This window comes from Neolamprologus multifasciatus, chromosome 12 (genome assembly GCF_963576455.1).
Source record: "Neolamprologus multifasciatus chromosome 12, fNeoMul1.2, whole genome shotgun sequence".
NCBI classification, from domain to species: domain Eukaryota; kingdom Metazoa; phylum Chordata; class Actinopteri; order Cichliformes; family Cichlidae; genus Neolamprologus; species Neolamprologus multifasciatus.
The window spans coordinates 1,790,168-1,812,146 of NC_140450.1; the positions used below are offsets into that span (position 1 = coordinate 1,790,168).

The window sequence follows — 21,979 nt, forward strand, 5'->3', positions numbered from 1 at the left end:
GCTGATTGTAACGTGCACGCTTCACGTAACGCCGTGGACACACTTTCATCTGACTGCAGCTTTTTCACGTTAATGAGTTGCTCTTTTTTTTTTTACTTTATCAAATTTAATCACCAGTTTTGTTATTTTATTTTTATTTTATTATTTTTGCATTATTTTATTTTAATAAATGATAGCAAATGAATTTCTCTCATTCTAATAGTTTAAAAGTTTGGAATATTTAAATTTGCATGATTTTTATTTCACATTTGAACATTCGTCTCTTTGCTGCTTTGACTTCACTCTTGTGTTTCTGTGAGTAATGAGGCCGTTTGCACCTCAGCGATGACGACTGCAGACGTTTGAATGACTCTGTGAACAGAAACAATCACTGACAATCATCAGTATCACTGAGTGTGTGTTGTGTTGATCACTGTTAACCTTTGTTTCAGGGTCGGAAGACGCGCGCAGCAGCTGATAACCCGCCGGAGAGTTTGTGCTGATTAAACATCAGAGGAATGTGTCGCCTCGACGACAGAAACATTTAGTTCACAAAGTGCCGAGCGTCTTCATCCGCAGCATTAAAATATTTACACAGTGATAAAACCATCATGAGCCGGTAATAAAATGATTCTGCATAATGAGTTTTTTTTAGTTTTAGGAACTAAACAGTTTCATTTTTACAAAAACACTGAGAGGCTCTTGTGCTCAGAGCAGCACATCCAAACTCTGTTTTAATTCTGATCTTGTTTCTCATTGGTCCTCGCTGCCTCAATCTTTACTTTCAAAGATCAAATCTTTCTTACGTTGCAGTTCAAAGTGTAAAAGCTGTTTCACTTCCATGCATTGACTTTGTTACTGTGCTCATCTGTGTTTGTGGATATGTAGAAATCTAAATTTGCTTCATCCAAACAGCCAAATTTGGGAAACATCTTTGATGGTTCATGGTTTTGTAAGAAGGTGACGCATGAATCTGAAATATTCTTGTGACGCAGAAACATTTGGAGTTTCTTTTTTAGCTTCTTTGCTGGTCCACATGATGTCTCAGACCATGAAGGAAAATCCATTCATAAGCCAGCACTGTGTGCGCTCCTCTGCAGCGTGCTTGATTGATTTAAATCACATTTGTTTGATAAACTTGTTGCTGCTGATAAAGTTCAGACAGAAACACACTGGCAGTTATCGTGTTGACAGATTCCTCTGAGAGAAGCTTTTGGTGGATGACCGCACAGAAAACGCTCGGCCAGTCGTCATGTGTGCCTCTGCTTGAGCAACACAGTCATATGCCTGCTGTGCTCAGCAGCAGAGACACATGCAAGTACAGTAAAGAACGATGCTGCGCTAATTTAACCGCTTCCTATATGTGACCACACAGATGCATGACACGGACAGAGGGGCAGATGTGGATGAATCACTGCTGCTGCTGGCAGATGTTTGATGTGCATTGCTGGTATTTAACTGTGTGGTTTAGACTCAGTGTGCTGAAACCAGTTTGGGGAGAAGTTCAGAAGCATCGCGCTGCAGTAATGTAGGTAACATGAAACTAAAGCCGTATCGCAGCATTAGGATGAAACCAGCAGGAGAAATGAAACCCGGCTCTGCTCAAAGGCAGCAAAACACTCCGACCAGCGTTCACCTGTTTACTGGGCTCAAAGTAAAGAAAGAGAAACAACTGTTATCAAACTACATGCATCTTCTGCTTTGGCATCACTTTTCAGGCCCAAACATCCATCTTTGTGTTGATGGGCCGAACGAAAGATCTCAGAGGTCCTAAATTATAAAGTTGCTGAGTTTCTGTGTAGCAGCTTGTCCATGGCAGCGTTTTTTGCCACGTCAAGTGAGGATGGATTCTGGGAAAATAAATTGAACTCATCTGAGCTACAGCCAGTAAGAGTCCAGGTGTTAAGATGAACACACGTGCAGAAATCAGACCAGCAAAAGCTCCAGAATCCAGAGTGAACTTGAGATGTTTGTGCAGCAGTTTTGTTATGATGAAGTGCAGCATCCCAAAACGTCTCATTCCTGTGTTACATTATTACCGTGTCATTACTGGACTGCTGTTGCTGATGCATTATCATGAGAAGAAGCTGCTTTTAGTTGCTCCCTTATTCACACGGACCTGCCACAGTGGGCACATGTGTAAACTTCCACACATTGTGTTTTAAAGTTGTAACATATTAGTGCATCACAGTTTACATGCATTTTAAATCTGAACCTGCAGAGTAATAAAAATCTAAATGTCATGATGTAAGTCAGACTATCACAGCCTGTTCAGAGTCCCTCAGTCTTATCAGTCACATGAACACTGATTGACTCAGGGTCAGTGTTCATGTATATTCATGTATATTCATGTAGGCCCGTCTCTGCTGCTCTGTATGTTAATGCGGTCGTTGTCAGGCTGTTACAGTCTAACGCCTGAAGGATCACAAAGTATACTTTGGAAACGATGGTGCACCGTCTTCATTTTACAGAGTAAATGATATGATCATATATCATCTACTCTTCTCCATCTATCATCATCAGCTCTTATTTTTATTAAATAATAACCTAAAAAGGGATTAATTTAACCTGTTTTTACTTCGGCAAAATTATTGAAGTGAACCTTTAATTTGGTGCTGGCGGGGTGCACTGAAGGAAAATACAAAAACATACACTGTCTACAACTTTCCCCCTTACAAATCTCCTTTATGACCCAGTAACAAACATTCAGTGTTTACCCTCCAGCTCAGGCTCCTGTTGTTGTGCAACTTTTAAACTCACTGAGAGGCCTTCTGTGGGTGTTTGTTGTCCATACCTATTTTTGCAGTCGCAGTTTCACACAAAGAAAACGACATGTCTTCAGATGAATCTGGAAGCCTTTCTCTAATTTCCTGCTCTGGTTAAACAACAAATTGCAGCAGAAAACCTGCAGGCCTGCTTCTCTGTGGGGGTTTCACTTCAGTCTCCACACACTTTCAGTAACAGTATATTTATTTACCAGTTTAACTTTTTAAAAAGTCCCCCACACACCACAGAAATATAAAAGTACAAAAGCAGACGTGTTTTCAGTAACACACAGAATAAATTATTGTTACTAATAGTTTGCTGGATGTACTTTGTTTTCTTGAGTACTTCTGTCTGTAATCAGCGGTATTGAGCAGCATTGGGATAAATCAGAGGGTCTGTGACTGAAAACACGTTCAAACAAAAACACGCTGATTAAATCAATTCTTTTTAAAATCGCGCTTATCTAAAAAACTATCGACAACAACAACAGCTACCCGCAGAGCTGGTGAGGGGACAATCACGTGCTGGCATGATGACATCAGACCCCCGTGTGGGCGGAGCCTGGGAGCAAACAAGAGCGGACCAATCACAGGGCAGCCTCGGAGCAGCTGGGGTGTCCGCGCAGCCTTTATAAAGTTTAGCGCAGCGTTACTGCAGCAGGTTATTTTTCTTCACTTTCAGCGTCGAGAGTTTTTAGAGTAAGTGAAGTTTTCAATCTCGTTTTCAGGTCTGACGATTACGTTTTAGAAACAGGAAGTTTAATCAGAATTATTTGTAGGATTGTTTTTTTCGCCTTTTAAACCTAGCATAAACATCGTACCAGTGTCCGTTTTAAAAATCTCTAATTTAGCACGTTTTTAATTTAATGTTTTTTTTTTAGCGATGATAATCAACATTTTGCTGTTGTTTCCATCACACACATCGCTTTGTGTTTCGTTCGGCTGTGTGTGCGGTGATCTGCGGTTTGTGCTTCGGTAGCAGCCATCGTTGCTTTTTCGCCTCTTCGCGTTAAATAGATCAAGAAAAGCCGGGACCCCGGCCCGCTGTGGATCAGGTGGTGTTTCTGGCCGGATGCTGGTCAAGTTTTGGTTTTCTTTTCGGTTTCCTGGTAGCAGTTTCGGTGACGGCCCGGTTTCTTGGCTCTGCGCCGGGACAGCCGATCCCGTGACTCGGCACAAACACAAACAGGCTCGGCTCATTGTCGGGATCTGGCCTCGTTTCCGGTCGGGAATGTGCAGGAAATTGGCGATGAGGAAATCGGCAGCATCGATTTTCTTGGATACACTTTGATGATTATTATTAGTTTAATCCCGGGATCCAGCGGGCTCCTTTTGTGTGTTTGGCCTAACTGTTGCCCCACATTTGGCCCGGGGGGGAGGATATGACTGCGCTGTCGGGAATGTGTTTTAATACTTAGTCATTGTAATAAATAAGAAGAGAAGGACTGTTGAGTAACCGTGTTTCTGTGAAGAACTCCAGGGCTGAGTTCTTCAGAAACGCGCCTCTGAAATCTGATCCTGACGCTGTTTTCTGTTTTGCAGTAGGAGCCATGATGAAGCTGCTGCTGGCTGTACTCGCTGTTGGCCTGAGCTCGGTCCTCTCAGCCCCCCATCTGGACCCACAGCTGGATGAGCACTGGAACCTGTGGAAGAGCTGGCACGCTAAAAAATACCACGAGGTGATGCATTGTTGTTCTTTCTGTAAAACCTGGGGCTCTTGTGTCCAGCCGAGGCCTGACTGAGTTTTGTCTCTGCAGAAGGAGGAGGGCTGGAGGAGGATGGTGTGGGAGAAAAACTTGAAGAAGGTCGAGCTGCACAACCTGGAGCACTCCATGGGCAAACACACCTACAGCCTGGGCATGAACCACTTTGGAGACATGGTGAGCCGGCGGTTTTTACACACACACACACACATATCAAGGCTCTTTTAAGCCTTTGGAAAGATGAATGAGGCAGATATCACTGGAAAACATGACTCATGCAAAAATAAAGGTGATATAGAAGTTTGAAGGTGTAAAGTGCAGCATGATGTCGCTTTATTCACATTCCTGACATTGTTCCCACAGACCAACGAGGAGTTCAGGCAGCTCATGAACGGCTACAAGCACAAAGCAGAGAGAAAGGTGAAGGGGTCCCTGTTCTTGGAGCCCAACTTCCTGGAGGCCCCTCGTTCTCTGGACTGGAGGGATAAGGGCTACGTGACTCCCGTTAAGGATCAGGTAACAGCTGGTTTTTGGTTTTTTGATTTATTTATTTTTTCTTCACCCTGGTTGCTCGAGGCCCTGTGGCAGCACATGCGTAATTAAGGTGGAGCTTCCTTGGTTTTACTGACTGTAGATTAGATCAGGCTGCAAGTAGGAGGCAGAAGGAGGCTTTTTCAGGTGACACCTCGTGTGGTTGTAACAAACCAAACGGTGCATCATCAGGTGAACTGTGGCTGTCTGATAAATGCCTTTTAGATGATTTTTTTGAGTCATCCTGCACAACCTGCAGGTTTCATGACCACAGTGTGGTCTGTTTTCCTTCAGTAAGACGCACCTCTTTACGTCAGCTGTTTGCATTAAGCCTGATGTCATGTGCATTGTTCCAAATGTGTTGAAGGGCATTGCTGTAAATGTTTTGCAAGAAGATAACAAAGACCCTGCAAACAGTCATCTTCTCTATTTACTGCACTCACACCAATGCCCCTCCTCCTCCATGAGTGCACAGCCTGTTCTCTCCGCCCCTCTGCATACATTTTTCCCTCTGTGCTGTCAAACAGGTGGAGCCAGCTCACTGTAAACAAGGCCAAGGTGCAGCATGTGGGTGTATACGTTTAGTTTCTGCAGAAGTTTACAGCCACAAAACTCTCACATCGTATTCCTTCATTTCTTCACCATCATTGTCCTGTCTGCTCTCCTCAGGGTCAGTGTGGCTCCTGCTGGGCTTTCAGTTCCACCGGAGCTCTGGAGGGTCAGCAGTTCAGGAAGACCGGCAAGCTGGTGTCGCTGAGCGAGCAGAACTTGGTGGAATGCTCCAGACCCGAGGGTAACGAGGGCTGCAACGGAGGTCTGATGGACCAGGCCTTCCAGTACGTCAAGGACAACCAGGGCCTGGACTCTGAGGAGTCCTACCCTTACCTGGGAACCGTACGTATCTCTCACGAGTCCTCAGCACAAATGAAAAGAAGTAATTTGTCTTTTACTGACCTGTCAGCAGTTGAGTCACTGATCATTTAATTCATCTCTATTAGTGTTTTAAAGAAAAGCGCTAACCACAGCTCAGTGTTGTCCTCACTCACCACCTTCCCTCTTTCAGGATGACCAGCAGTGCCATTACGACCCCCAGTACAACTCTGTCAATGACACCGGCTTCGTGGACGTTAAGAGCGGCAACGAGCATGCTCTGATGAAGGCCGTTGCTGCTGTTGGACCCATTTCAGTCGCCATTGATGCTGGCCACGAGTCTTTCCAGTTTTACCAGTCAGGTCGGTGTTTGCCTCTTATAAACCCATTTTAACTTAAAGCTTCTAAAATGCACAGACAGGCGAGGAGTAGTTGACTAGTTCCTGCGTCAGGTTTCATGCTCAAACTGAGCTGCAGGTTTGACTCGTGGCTTTAAATTTCAGGAATCTACTACGAGCCAGAGTGCAGCAGCGAGGAGCTGGACCACGGCGTGCTGTTGGTGGGCTACGGCTTCGAGGGAGAAGATGTGGACGGCAAGAAGTACTGGATCGTCAAGAACAGGTCAGTCAGGCTTTCACAGCTGCAGCGTACTCGAGAGTGTAAAATCCACTCAGAGTAGTTTCACTTCTTCCTTTCAATGCTGATGAATTTCACTTCCAGTTGGTGTTAAAGCTCCTAAATGTCACAGACTTCTCAGCCTGATGGAAAACGCTCCACTGATATGTATGAGAGTCATTCTAATGTAAATAGGACCATTTCAGGCCTTTTGTGTCGTCGTCTCTGCATCACAAAGGAACCAAACCAGTCACCTCCTGACTTTTGTTTTCTTATCTCTGCAGCTGGAGTGAGAACTGGGGAAACAAAGGCTACGTCTACATGGCCAAAGACCGACAGAACCACTGTGGTATTGCGACAGCAGCCAGCTACCCCCTGGTGTGAGGCCGGCTCCACCTCGTAGCACCGTAGTGTTTTATTCTAATGCTCTGGACAGGAGGGACGACGCTGCAGTCGACGTGAGACACGCAGGCGATTCTGAGGTTTCACCATCAATAACACTGATTTTAGGGAAATTGCCCTTTTTTGTTTTCTGCTACTTCATGTTGTCAGGAAAAAAATTAGCTCATCGTTTTATTCTCTGTAAATATGTGTACTACTTGGTAAGTGATCATTACCACTTGCTATGGTCATTGTAAATGATTTCTTTTCTACTTTTACTGTGATCAATTAAAGTTTTAAAACACTAGTCTGGACTCAGGACTGTTTTTGAAGACGTGTTTCACCCCGAGCGCTTTCCTCATCTGATTATGAATCAAACTGACGTCAACATTAAACCCTGCAGAAGTCACAATATTACTCTAGAACGCTAATGAAGTTAGCTAACATTGAGTTAGCTAATGTTAGCTTCAGCTCTGCTTCTGCTGGTTTTAAAATGTAAAGCTATGAGGCTAATGCGCTCACTCCACAGCCGTCCTCGCTGACGCCTGGTACTGGGATCTCGTGGATTTCTGATCAAAGGTGCCAAGTGAGAAGGAAACTGGGGAAACATGACCCAGTAAATACTGCTTACATAATGCTTTTCTCATAAATCTGAGCACTTCTTACAGTATCTCACCCAAAGACGCCTCTAACATGCGAGCCAGCGATCAAACAAACAGCCTTCTGGTCAATAGATGAGGCTCTTTTACTTCAAACCACCAAATATTTCAAGTGTAAAAAGCACCTAAAAACTACACCTCGTGACTGATGATCAGATTACCAGATGTTAGCAAGGATAAAACCTCAGTTAACATTCATGCTAGCAACGTTATGGTGATAGCTTTAGATTAAAAAAAACAAAAACTGATTACTGTCGTCATGGTATTTTAAGGCCAACAGTTATATTACAAGATATTTGAATTCTCACTTTTCTATTTAATTTATTTAGCGCTAAATAACCACAGTGGCCTCTGCAGCTGGAGGATGCTGGAAGCTAAAGGCCCTGCGATCATGCAGAGGAAACCCTAAAATCACGAGTCCCTCTGAGCACATGGCAACAGTCAGATTTTTCCTAAAGAAGAGTCAAAAACACAGACCGATACCTGGATTCTTTCTGGTGTCATATTTCTTTGTTTTTATGCAGCATATATGACCCAACACAGACACTTTCATAAATCATGATGTCACAGTTAATAAATCTAATTATTTATTTAAGGTTAAGCTGAATATTTAGCTGTTAAAGCAGAAACAACATCAGGTCACGACTGTGAGAAAACCACACTTTAAGAATCTTCAGCCAGCTTTATGAGAACTTCTTGACGAAGGACAGGTACTCGTTGACGTCATCAGGGGAGCCGACGACGAAGGGCACCCGCTGGTGGAGCGATTCAGGCTGAACGTCCAGTATCCTCTGCGTGCCCGTGGTGGCGAGGCCGCCGGCCTGCTCGATGATGAAGGCGATGGGGTTGCACTCGTAAAGCAGCCGCAGCTTCAAGGAGAAGTTAAAAAAAGGACACGTACTTGAGTTAATATTGAAAAGAGAAGCTCAGCTGTTTACAGATAAAGGTCACACGGTCACAGCTGGAATCTGAACCGCTCAATCATTTCTAAAGATGGTAAATATTCACTCAGACTGATAACCACCTCACAGCGGGCAGCAGAGGCTCACAACAGCACGTGTCCAGTGTTGTGTTGCTACAGTTTACAGATGACCACCAACACGTCGCAGGCGATCATCAGATCAGACAGACTCGTTCATGTTTCGTTTTTAATTATCACGGATAAAAAACTGAATGAGTGCTGGACTCTGGACACGCAACAAACAGAAGACGAACCCCAGACTAATAATCAGAGGCACTAATAATCTCACTTAATAAGCACGCACAGGTCCCAGCGGCGATCTGTTATCGTCTAAGTGATGACGTATGAACCCTGCTTCCGGGTCCAAATGTTTATTAAGGCTGTTGTGTTTTTAACATGTTTTAATGCTTTGTATCTGTTTCTGTTTAACCTGAACGAGCCCCTAAAACAGTCAGTGATCGCTGTCGGCCTCTCTTGGGTTTTATTACAACTATTCATCAGCAGAATGTTTTAAAGCTCAGTTAAAACCTTACAACGTAACTACAGCCCAGCCCACGCAGCAGTATATTAATGACTAACCTCGTATTGTAGAATTATTATCTTAATCCATCTACAGTGGATTGTAGTTTGTAGGATCCTGCCATTGGGAGCCCTCATGTTAACTTTTACCGAGTGGAAAAAGGTTAGCATTCATCCTCCAGCTTCACTGTGTTTATGCTAAGCTGCTGTTATTGTTCTATATTTCTTTATACATTCTTATATATTTCTATATTGTGTATTTTGTGTATTTTGTTGTACAGTTATCTTATTTTCAACTTTAATTTATATATTTTATTCTATTCCTTCCTAGTTAAATTTCCCCTTTTTAATTTCCATATTTATTTCCTATCTTATTCATAGTCTTTTTTTCTTTAGGTTACAGCAGTTGTCTATGCATTTCACTGCATATCGTTCTGTATATGTGACAAATAACATTTGAATCTAACATAGCTGTGTCGCTAGCCACACGTAGCACATCATTATATACCAGCTAGCCCAACCACAGTAACCCTACAAACGTCACTGCTGTTTAGTTTTCTGTCTTCATTTATGTTGGAAGTGATAACAGAGCTGAGTTTTAATTTTTCATTAATCTCTCAGTCTGAACATGCTATATCATGTTTAGGTGGAAGCTAGCGAGCTAACTTCCTGCTAACTTCTAACTCTGTTAAATGTAATAAATCCTGTTTTCATTGCCTGGATGTTAAACTTTGTTACACCTGGTAAAGCAGCAACACTGATGATTTTATTAAAGATGAAATAATTTAAACAGTTTTTAACTCTGAGTGATGTCACAGTGTTTGTGTGACTTTGGGACCTGAAGTGCCGATTGGACCCGGAAATAATGACGTCAGACTTAAAGCCCGGATACTCATCTGTTTCTGAGACGTTTCTTTCTTTGACTCTCACATGTAGTGGGCTGATTCCTGACAATATTAGAGAATGACAACAAGAAAAAAGGAAGAATATTCTCTCAGAATTGGGAAGTGGAGTAGTTTCTTAGTTTTTATTGTGGCTGCTTTTCCTTTTCTTGTGTCCATCAAATCCACATAAACCGTTTCTGATTCGTGACCTTTCAACCGCCACTCGACCTTTAAGAAATTCTTCTCCTCTTTCTTCACGGCTAGGGTTAGGGTTACGCTGACTTATGAAAAACCAGAACGCAGTGCATTTGCTCGATTTGTGGGGCAATAAAACTGCTGCGCAGATTCACACATCTGGTGATTGTCCAGCACGCAGAACTTCACCTCCAAAGGTCATATAGGCTGTGTCCCAATTCAGGGTCTGCAGCCTTAAAGGCCGCATTTTAAGGCCGATTACGTCACAGCGACGCGACGAAGGCTGTCCCAATTCGAAGGCTGCTCGAAATGCGGCCCTCAAATGCGTCCTTCATTTCCCTGAATTTTAAGGACGTGGCGGTGTAGACTTCGTGGCCCAACATATCCCACAATGCATAGCGCGGCGGTGGGTGTGGATAATTCAAATACTATTCAAATACAGGCCATTTACCATTTATTGTTATTTGTATTTGTTACATTCATATATAAATCAGTCAGATCAGAATTCAGACACCTGCTTGTGAAAGACTTTTTTTGATGGGGGCATGTTTGGGAGTTTACGTGGTGCTTTTGTTAAGCATTAAAAAAACACCCTAAATTTGGCCAAAATGTGAAAGTTTCTTTGTTTCCAGGTTACTTTTAAATGCTCTTCGTCAGTATTTCAATAATAACACCCGGCAGTGAACGAGCAGGTCGTGGCTATTTGCTGAAACTAGACAGTCTGAGTTTCATATTCCCGTCTTCACTGCAGTGCACAGGTTTGTTCACAGCTGCCTGTAATTTCCCCTGTATTCAGTTTACATCTTATAATATATTAATCACATGTTAAGAGTTATTATTTGCTGTTGTTTCTGAAACTGTCACTCAGCAGCTGTAGCTCGTGTTTGCCCAGGATATAATGGTGGAAATATGACAGATGTGTTTGAAGCGCTCACAGAGGGAAGCTGCCTGGATGCAAACTGACACATGAGGTTTGTGGGTTTTCTTTACCACCAGTGTCTGCTGCCTCTGAGCTTCATTTATCTCAGGACAACCTTGGATTAGTCCACGGACACATCCACGGCAGTGTTTGGTCACACGTCACAGTCAGAGTCCACGCATTTCATTTTGGAGCAAAAACTTAAATCAAGCTTTTGGAGTTAAAACAAATTTAAAACGCTTCATGACTGAAACACACGTTTGTTTCTTTTTTTGTGGAGTGAACCCATTAAAGGGGACCTGCTTTGCTCTTCACACTGTTACACTGATGGTCGCTGATACTAAACACAGCCACAGATTCAGATAATGAGTTCAGTGCATAAGCAAGAAATCCCCGTGAGCCAAAACCTCAGACTGCTCTGAAAACTTTTTTTCCTCTTCTGGGCTGCGTGATGTCAGTGAGAGTCGATATCACTTTCCTGTCAGGCACAGCGGCTACACCAAGGCCCAGTGTAAGATAAATAAGCATTATTCTGATTGGTAAATCATGCAAAGCCACTCAAAAGCACAACGAGTCCCCATTGAACAGCTGCAGCCTTCTCAGTGGTTACCTTTCCCTTTGGGCTCTTCTCATTGGCCGGATACATGAAGATCCCTCCGTAAGCGATGGTGCGGTGAATGTCTGAGACCATCGAGCCCACGTATCGCGCTCCGTAGGGCGAACTGCCATCCTGCAAGAGAGAAATTCATTTTAAATGTCACTAAACTAAATGTGACTTTTCCTCCTTGCTCCACATCACATTTTGGTTTATTTTGAGAAATAAATGTAAACACACAGATTCCATCAGCATTCCCAGAGATTTTGTGACCTTCACAGTTTTCCCAGGTTTTGACTGGTATTTTATGTTGGCTAATTCTTGGATGTAAAGCGTTAGTTTATCTACTTCCTGTGGTCACTGTCAGGTAAAAACAGCCCTAACAAAAAACCGTATATTACAGATATTACAACCATTTAAAAACAAAGAGCTGAATAGCAACCAGGGATGCACCGATACTGGTATCGGGTATCAGGGCCGATACTGTAAAATGTGTGTGTACTCATACTCATAAAAGTTAACCGATACCAACTTATTTCATTAATCAGAGGGTGGCTTGTCATTTCTGTTGTAGTTTTTTAGATTGGCCACTAGGGGGCCAATTATTATTTTATTTATTATTTATTTTATAATTTTTTATATTTTATTATTTATTTAATAATAATTATTTTGTTTGTTTGTTTACAATATGGACACTCTGCAATAATTTAAAAGTTTATTTTATTCTCAAACCTAATTTGTATTTATTTGATTCCAAACAGAAGTGTTTATTTATTATTCTGAAAGCTCGAGACAGTGCCAATAGTTCAGTGATATTCTGTAAAATTACAATGTGGAGACTCTGCAATAATTTAACAGAAGTGCTTATTTTTCACTTGAAATTTTTTTGTGGTCATTTTTATTACGATTTAATTTTTTATCGGCAGGGAATATAATAAAACCTGTCTTCCAATTAATTGTATTTGTGTGTGTGTGTGTGTGTGTGTGTGTGTGGTAGAAGTATCGTTTTTTGTACTCTGTATCGGCAAGTACTCAGACCCAAGTATCGGTATCGTATCGGTTTGAAAAAATTGGTATCGTTGCATCCCTAATAGCAACAGCGTCATGTGACCAGCGTCTCCCCGAGTTCAACACTCCAGCTTTATCACTACGATTTTAAAAACTGGCCTGTAAGTAACGTCTGATATGAAATGACTTTGGACAAAAACATTTGCATCACATTTCATATTTTGTAAAACTGAAACAGCTTCTGAATGTCTGGTTTTTACACAAGAACACATGAAATTGGATTTTTGTATGAATGAAACTGGTCTGCACACAAAGACACGAGTGAACCAGAGTGAAGGAAGCTCAGCAGGTCAAAGGTCAAAGTTCACCTGCAGCAGCTGGAACAGACAGGCAGACGCTCCACAGCAAGTCTGCTTTCACATTTGTGATTAAATATTCTTCTCAGAATTTGTTGTTTAACAGGTTAAAATGTAACAACGACATCATGTGACGCGTGCAGTTGAAGGTGTGTGGAGTTCCCACCGAGCGAGGTTCGTGTTCGGACTGGCACGACATGATGTAGAGTCATGTGCCTGCTGAGTCACATCCCGTAAGGGTGTGTGTGTGTGTGTGTGTGTGTGTGTGTGCGCAGTAAAGCAGGGCTTCCCAAACATGACACACGATCAAAAAGAAAAGAAAAAAAAAATTCACCTCGAGCGAAACTACCTAAAATAAAATAACTGGAAGTCAAAAGAAAGAGCAGCGAGCAGCGAGTGAGGGGAAGTTATGGAGGGTGTGACGTGTGAACGTATGATTTATGATCTGAAGCATGTTAATGCTGAGAGAGGCTCTGATCTGGAAGCAGTGATCAGTGGAAATCTGGTCACCTGACTCTGTACGGCTGCTCCTCTGTAACCAAATAAAGCTTTTTCAAACAGACGTTACATTTGTAAACGATCCTTCATGCAGGTGAGAAACTGACGGGTTTAAAAAAGGAGCAGAGACTAAAAACTTCCCCGCGCGGCTTTCAGAAAGTTTTGTGTTTCACTTTAACCTCGTGACTGAAGATCTGCTGTTTCATAAAGAAACAGAGTGTGAGTAACTCTGTGGTCACTGACAGGTTGTGCTGGCTCATGATGCGCTGTGTGAAGCGTTCATGGAAGAGATATGAGTAGGAAATCTGCTGTGACGCAAACTCGGCCTGATGGGAAGTGCAGCGTGTGCAGATTGGACTTTTGCAAAGTATAAATACAAAGTTACATTTAATACACATAATCCCACACACTTGTTGTTTTCCTATAGATTCGTGTGACGAGGCGTTCAGGACTTCCTGCAGCTGCTGTGTGAAGTTTCTTGGTCTTTGTGTTTGAAACCAAACCCACGAAGCGTCGACAGAGTCGAGTCACACACGTGACACAGTGCACCACTTTTAATTTGAGTTTTCAGTTATTCTAAAAGTACACAGGAGGGTTTTGTTTTGCTTTGTTTGCTTTTTGGGAAAAATCAAAGGAAACTGAAATGAGAAAACGAGAGCATCAGCGAATCCCGGGCTGATGAAGAGGACGCTCATGACAAGCGCAGGCTTCACAAAGTGCTGAGTGTGCGTGTGCAGACAGTTTCCAGTTGAGAAGCAGTTTCCTGAGCAACAGGATGTGCACTCACATTAGCTGTTTCACCATCCTGCAGCTCAGCTGACCGAGCCGCCGACCGGTCACCGGTCACGCTCCGCTGACTGCCCGTCACATGTTTCAGGGCATAGGTAACCTCTACCTGCTCTCGCTACACAAATGCATTGAGAGTCTTTTACTGTAAATCACCCAGAATGCACTGCATGTGCATGTAGGGCTGAAGTAATTTCTCCCACAAGCAAATGAAATGGTTTTATTGAGCAAGTCCAACAGTGAAGTATACACGTACCATGACACTAGACTGATCTACAAACATGTCCTCTGTGCCTGTGAGTCTGTAAATGTGTTGTAGCCCTGCAGATGCTTCGTCAGGACTCACATGATGAGTGCGAGGAGCTGCTGGTGTGTGAACTGTGAGCTGAACAGATGCTCTGTGGGTCGTAGCTCGCATTTCTACTGCGGCTTCAGTTAAAGGTATCACATTTAAAAGCATAAACGCGCTCTGAGTAAGTGGACGCCGTGCGCGCTCTTACCTCGGGGTACTTCTTGTGTTTGAGGTATTCATTGATGGAGGGGTGGAAGTACTTGGCGTAGCCCTCGTTCAGACTGTAGATCTTCCCCTTGGGCTTGATCCTCACGTTCCTTTCAGTCAGGATGAACTCGCCGACGGCCTGATAAGAAAACAGACGTTTAGTGGAAACAATAGAAACGATCAGGATAGAAAAACATCAGCAGAAGTGAACCAGCGCCAAAGGATCCAATCCAGATGTTAGCCAGTGCCTTCCTTTAAGAGCAAAATCCTCAGGTTGAAGAGTTCAAGTCAAGGTGCCGCATTATACACGACTGTAAACACTGATGATACCTGAGAAAGGAAAACAATCCTCCTCAGCAGGACAATATTACTCTCTCCCAGTGTTGGGGAGTAACGGAATACATGTACCGCCGTTACGTATTTAAAATACAAAATATGAGTAACTGTATTCCGTTACAGTTACCGTTTAAAAAGGTGGTATTTAGAATACAGTTACTTTGTTGAAATAAATGGATTACACGGCGGTACTTCCCTGTTTCATATTGTGGCGGGTCAGGACTAGGGATGGGTATCGTTTAGGTTTTATCCGATACCGGTGCCAAACTGGTACTTTTGAAACGGTGCCGGTGCTTAAACGGTGCTCAAACCGGTGCTTAAAGAATGGAGAACACAAAATTGGTCCAAAAACCTCTCATGTTCAGCTGTTTTTTTGTAAAAAGATAACAATGTTAGCCTTTTCTGCAGCTATGGGGCAAATATGATATCACTCTTGGCTGGAAGCAGTGCTTAAACAAAAACAAACGTTGTCCAAAAACCTCTCATGTTTAACTGTTTTACACTTTTTCTTTGGTCATTTTAGCCTTTTTGGCCAGGGTGAAGGGAGTATCTGCCATCAAACAAGAAGACAGCTGCATGTAACTACGACAGTGTTTGCTAGTTCACCTTACATGCATTAATGTAATAACATGGTTAGCCTACTCAACGTAAATTACACACGAACATCATGAAGCTACTCACGCAGAGAAGAACGGCTGCCGCTGCCATCATCATCCGTCACCACCACACCCGCAGTAGATGCGCTCGGTGTGAGGTCTCGCAGCAAGCTATCAAATACGGCGCATTTTTCTGCTTTTAAAAAAACGCTATGCGTCGCCAGGTGTTTCATCGGATTTGAGGTGTTACCTCCTTTGACAGTATCACAGTATCATCTTAAAGCACTTGTTGCAGCTGCTGAGTTTGCATATTTTGCTGCGAAGTACAGCCAGACTTTTGACCGCTTCGTCTTGGGCATTTTTAATCTGTAGCTCTGCTCTAAAAGTACGTACGTACCTGGGCCCGCCTACTATCCTCGGAAACGTAAAATGATTGGCTAGAATTCAAAGTGTGTGACATCTCAGGAAAAAAAAGCACCGAAATAAAGCACCGAAATGTGCGCTGCTTTTCGGTCTGGTTACTACCGTTTATGTCAGAACCGGTGCCATCATGGCACCGGACACCGGTACCCATCCCTAGTCAGGACTGTTTGGGTTTTGTTTGACAGCTACGTTCTGTTGTTCCAGGCAGCGTTACGGTTGCCATGGTTACAGGGTGCCGCGCTCGCTCTGCGTGTTTCCTGGGTGAGAGAGCGCCTGTTGTTGTTGTGCTAAGCTAATAGGCAGAATGCCTATTAGCTTAGCACAATAGGAAAAGTATGAGCTGTCATCGAGCAAAAACGGGAGCTGGAAGCATGTAAATATAATAATAACCACTGCAGCCAAGAAGAGAGCCTGACGAGCCCAGTTGTAAGTAAGCTATTAAGACTCGACTGTACACCGTGTTCGTGTTTTCCTCCAAAAACAATAAGTTCTGTTGGAGCAGCCTTTCAACGCCTCTCTCTGTCTCTGCTAGCAAAGTTGACCCAGACAACAAAGTAAAGCTAGTTTTCAGCTACGAGCCGACACAGAACCCACCGTATTATCCAGAGGTCCCTTTACTACGGTTCGGAGCCGCGGACCTTCAGTAACAGTAATAAATCACAGCAATAGTACATTCACGTAGTTGTAAACAGCATGATAATATATTAAGTAATCCAAAGTATTCAGAATACGTTACTCTCATTGAGTAACGTAACGGAATACGTTACAGAATACATTTTGAGACATGTATTCTGTATTCTGTAATGGAATAGATTTTAAAAGTAGCCTTCCCAACACTGCTCTCTCCAGCTGTCGAGATCTCCGCAGGTTTCTGGACTAAATTCTTGAAAACAGCGTTCCGGGTTTTTCCTACATTTGTGTTTGCATCACGACTCATTTCTTCAACTACATCATAACTAAACCTGCTTTTTAAAAAGGCTGATCAAAATGTTTTTAAAGACCAAAAATCTCAATATCAAAGAAAAAGTGAAGTTTATTGAAAAGTTGATTAATCAAAGTTTTTCACTAAACAACAAAAGACAAAAACACGAAGCAGGACGTGACGAAGGACGCAGGCTGAAAGAGGAAAACTCACAGGAAGGAAACGAGAGAGAGGGAGACGGGACTCATCTCACTGAAGAACGAGAAACAGGAAGGCATCAGGTGAGAGGAATAAAAACACTCAGACAGACAGGAAGTCAAACAGGAAGCATCAGGAAATTTGCATATTTGATGCTGAAAAATGATGAGAAGATGTGTCCGTGATCTTTGTTTAGACTCTTTTTACTGTGTGACACGAGTACGATGATATAAAGTGATTTAATCAGAGATGAGGTGCCAGAAACATTGAGGCAAATCTAAAAGGATCGACGTGTGTTCACAGTCCTGTGATTACACTGTGCAGATGTGCCTCACGAGGGATCACTGACAGCATCGTGTCTGCTTTCTTTGGCAGAAACAATAAACCAGAGAAACGTGGAGGTGTAGAAACCTGTGACCGCAGTACTCACAGGATCGAGTGTGAAGAAGTTGACCCCGGCGCCCGTGCTGAAGGCCACCAGGGTGGCGCTGCCATAGAGGGCGTAGCCGGCGCACACGATGTTGTTGCCCTGCTGCAGGGCATCTTTCTCGGTGGGCTCCCCCTCTGAGGTCTGAACATCACAGCAGGGAAAAACAACAGCAGCATCCTGAGAGATTATCTGCAAACTGTTCACAGACTGAGTGCCTCAGTGGACAAAGACTGTAGCATCGACCAAAAACTCACAAACTGCCATCAGATTAACGTTTTACTCATTTCAGAATAAAACACGTGGATGAATCACATCAGGTTTCATGGTATAAACCTCACGCAGGCCTGTCTGGGTCATGGGTGTTGTGCAATGTTGAAAAAGCTCAGCAGGCTGCAGCTGTAAATAATCAGAAGCTGGGCAGCAGCACCCTCTTGTGTCTGCAGCATGTTACTGCACCCTGCAGAAATCTGAAACATTTAAAATGTGAAGCTTTTTTCTCAATTATTGAAGTTTCTTAAAATCCCAGAAGCCTTTAAAGACTCGAGGTGTGTTTGAGTAACATAGATGGTTCTGTTACAGACGGCAGCTTCACAGCATGAGAACATTTCCTGGATTTTTAAAAACGTGGTAGCGGAGTGATCGATAAAAAGGCGCGTGGTGGGAGACGCAGGAAACCTTAATATTTAAATAAAATCAGTGTGGACACTGGATGTGTCCTGTTATTACTGCACAGCATCATTAATGTGCAACTGTTTACCCAAGTAACTAATAAGTAACTTAATAGCACAAAAGCTGTGTAATCAAAATATATTTAAAGTACTCACAGTAAATGTACTCAGATATTTTACTGTTGATGGTTTGAAATACTTATGACTTCATTCAGTACCAGGATTTGTCTGTTTTCCTTGACTCGGGAGCAAAATGTTTGTGATGCAGATGATTCGGTGAGACTCTGACTCACGCGTTTGTAGATGGCGAATATGGTGCCGATGGACGCCAAGCAGTCGATGTTACTGGAGCCGTCCAGAGGGTCGAAGCAGACCACGTACTTCCCCTGTGAAGAAACACACTAAATAATGAAATATGATGATAATAATCAATTATATTCCAAATAAAAGTGAATGAGTCATGCAGCCATCTAAAACCAGTGCTGGGGGTGAGCGGCAGAGACGGGAAGTAAACAGGAAATAAACAAAGTGTCAGTTGTTAGACTGGAATCATATTATTTCAGAATAATGTGCAGTATTAATGCGTCACTACAGCTACTGAAAGAACAAACACACGTCCCACATATTTGATCACATGACTTGATTAGTACAGAACACGGCCATCCACCTGCATCTAAAGGTCAAAGGTCACTCTTGAGGACACCAATGTTCACATTTTGGACAGAGAGGACAGATGGTTTGAAAGAGGAGTGAAAGAAGCCATTTATGTCCACTGTGAGCAACCATCTTTGAACAGAGGGCGGGGCTTATGACACCAACCGTCTGTCATCTATAATCCAGTTTGAGATCCCTCCCAGACGCCTACTGTCTGGTTTAAAATGGTGACAAATTAAAAGAAAACCTTGAAGCTTTGAAAATAGCTCGATGCCCCACAGCTCGGCTCCTCGGCTGAGGGACGGGGCATCGTTGTGCAAAATCTTCTCTTCATACTGAGCTGCATCTCCCCAGCTTAGATGTGGTGAGGTGTCACACCAGTCCTGACTGACTGGAAGAGGCCACGCCCATCACCACAGATGTGATTCATCAGAGGATAAAGATGGACTCACCTGTGATGGTGGAACAGAGACACCTGGCTGTGAGGTGGCTGCTTACCCTCTTCTCCTGGGGGGTGACGATGAGCTCCTTGTTCTCCTCAGACACCATGCAGCAGGTGCTGTAGGAGGCCTGCAGCATGTTGATGACCAGGTCGTTCGACAGCACGTCCAGCTTCTTCACGTCGTCCCCCGTCACGTTCACAGCGCCCGCCAGACCCTGCCTGCACGGACCAATCAGCAGCCACACGTTAGCCACGCCCACACACAGGACACCTGACTGAGATAGTGATGGTAAATTTGATTCTTTTTACTGAATCGAGTTTTAATGAGTCACTCACCAAAGTGAATCGGATCTTTTTGAGTCATTTGATTCACTGAGTCAGTTGACCAGAGAGTGCAAAAAAATTTACATTTTCTCAAACTTAATTTGTTTCTCTTTTCATGTAAATCCTACTGCTAAGATGAATGATTCTAAAAGAAAACAACTATTTTATAGAGCAAAAAAGAGCAAAAACATTTCTAAAATTAAGCAATTTCCTATCAAAATTGCCTAATAGACATTAATTTTGTTTATTTTTATTTTATTAGTATTTTCCTTAAATGTGTCAGATATATATTTTCTCATTTAAATGTCCACTGAAATGTGAGCCAGGGGGCGGTAATGCGCCTTAACATTGGTTGCCAACCAAGAAGAAGAAGAAGCTGTGAGCCAGGAGGGAGGGGGTTACGCCCCAGTCTAGGGGTACAGGAACGCAACATAAGTTTGTAAAGATTGCCCCGCCCTGGTCCCCAAAACCATACACAGAGGGAAAACCAATTTCTTAGTGAGGGATTTTGAATGAGACCACATGACCAGGGGACCAATCAGCAGCCGTCAGCTCATCCAATGGTTAGTGAGTCCTGAGTGATTCGCTACCTTACGATTCAGCACAGGAAGGGAGGGGGTGAGTAGCTCAAATGTGCTGTTAGCATGTTAGCAGAGCGATGCTACTATGAACCGAGGAGCTATTGTCTTGATGTGAGCTTCTACTCAGGGTTTTTTCTTCTAGTTCAGAGCAGACATTTTTTTGTTAAGATACTGGATGCTGTGTTTTTCTCCACAATTTTAATTATAAGCTAGATATATTTCTGCTAACAGCAACAGGGATGAGTCAGTGAGTCAGTTGGGCTTGTGAATCATGATTCACGAGTCAGTAAAGTGATTCTCGAGTATTGAACGATTCGTTCGTGATTCTCGAGTATTGAACGATTTGTTCGTGATTCTCGAGTATTGAACGGTTCGTTCATGATTCGCGCATCACTAGACTGAGAGCAAACCTGCTCACATCCGGCTGAGCAGAGAAATTCAGTTAGTCACAGAAAGATTCTTCATTATTGCTTTTTCCCCCACAGTGGTTTCTTCAACAGGAGATTACGTGTGAAGCGAACTATCTCCATTTACCGCCAACAAAGCTGAACTGTGATTGGTTATGTAAGCTCTCTGGATAATGATGCTTTCTTCACAGGCTGGCACGATGTCAGCTGTCTTCTGTTACAGCTAACAGCACGGAGGTGCTTTGGGATCCTCACGAGCTCCGTCTGCAGCTTTAAACAAACCACACACACTAAACTGTAAGGTGGGCTGTCAGGGTCACGCCTGCGACCCCACTTTGATCTGAGGCGGGCTGCACCACTGACACTCCTGCACAATATGACATACATGGACACTTTGGCATTTAATAAGATAACCATTGAAAAATGATGATATGTCTTCAGAAAAACGAGCTTTGTTTAATTAAATGTGGTAAATGTTTGCAGTCAGTCGGACCAGCAGATCTGTGACTTCACACTAAATCATTTTATGCTTTTATGATTTGAGCCATTTGTCCAGATCTTAATGTCGCTGCTCTATTCACACTTCAGTCGTGAAGCGGACCAACTTGGACCCTCAGATGGGCTTGTTTTGGCCCCGGAGCCGCGTGTTTGACACCCCTGCCCTTAAACAAAGAATGTGAACAATGCGCACAGCTCAGTCCTTTCACTGCATCTTTTATTAAAGTCACGATTAGAGTGTTGAAATCATACAAAGCTGTGTGTGCTGCGACCTTTATCCAGCACAAAGCCTCCGTTCACACAGCGCTGCTGCACTTATTGTGCAGTGTTGAAATCAGAGGTGATTTATCTGTGATTCTACACTGAACACAAACAGCCAGTCGCTCCACCAGCTCTGTGACGGAGGCCGACCTCCAACAGCAAAGTTCACGCACAGCTTTGCCGCCGCATGCTGACCTGTCTCTGTACGTAGGTGATACTCACAGGTGGGCCAAGCCTGCCTTACGCACAGCAGATGAAATAGCTTTGATGGCCGTCAGCATGGCGTTGATGAGCTGGGTCAGCTCACCCGTCGCCCCTTTCGCCTGGCGCCCCGTCTCGATGACAAACCGGGTCAGGGTCCATACGTCCGTCTCAAACGCCGACTGGTCCGACATCTTCTGTCCTTCCTGCTGGGCGGCGAGCTACGACTGAGCCTCCTCATTATGAGCCTCGTCCTTTTCATGACCAGAACTGTGAGGCCGAGCCAGGGGATCTATTTGTGAGCGCAGCCGAGTG

At 43.5% G+C, this 21,979-nt stretch overlaps 2 protein-coding genes across 2 annotated transcripts; one reads left to right on the plus strand and one right to left on the minus strand.

Annotated features, from left to right (window-relative positions):
* Positions 1-3,288: 3,288 nt before the first annotated feature.
* On the plus strand, positions 3,289-7,151 carry ctsla (cathepsin La). Its single transcript, XM_085180043.1, has 8 exons — positions 3,289-3,443; positions 4,287-4,423; positions 4,502-4,624; positions 4,811-4,963; positions 5,648-5,872; positions 6,042-6,210; positions 6,352-6,469; positions 6,748-7,151. The coding sequence occupies exons 2-8, from the start codon at positions 4,295-4,297 to the stop codon at positions 6,845-6,847; spliced, it is 1,017 nt and encodes a 338-aa protein (XP_085036169.1). The 5' UTR covers positions 3,289-3,443; positions 4,287-4,294; the 3' UTR covers positions 6,848-7,151.
* A 926-nt stretch (positions 7,152-8,077) lies between these two features.
* Positions 8,078-21,920, minus strand: fbp2 (fructose-1,6-bisphosphatase 2). Its single transcript, XM_085180045.1, has 7 exons — positions 21,686-21,920; positions 19,449-19,611; positions 18,590-18,682; positions 17,629-17,769; positions 14,725-14,862; positions 11,592-11,711; positions 8,078-8,372 (listed from the first exon to the last, which is right to left on the minus strand). Exons 1-7 carry the CDS (start codon positions 21,856-21,858, stop codon positions 8,187-8,189), a joined length of 1,014 nt encoding a protein of 337 aa, XP_085036171.1. The 5' UTR covers positions 21,859-21,920; the 3' UTR covers positions 8,078-8,186.
* Between the last annotated feature and the right edge of the window lie 59 nt (positions 21,921-21,979).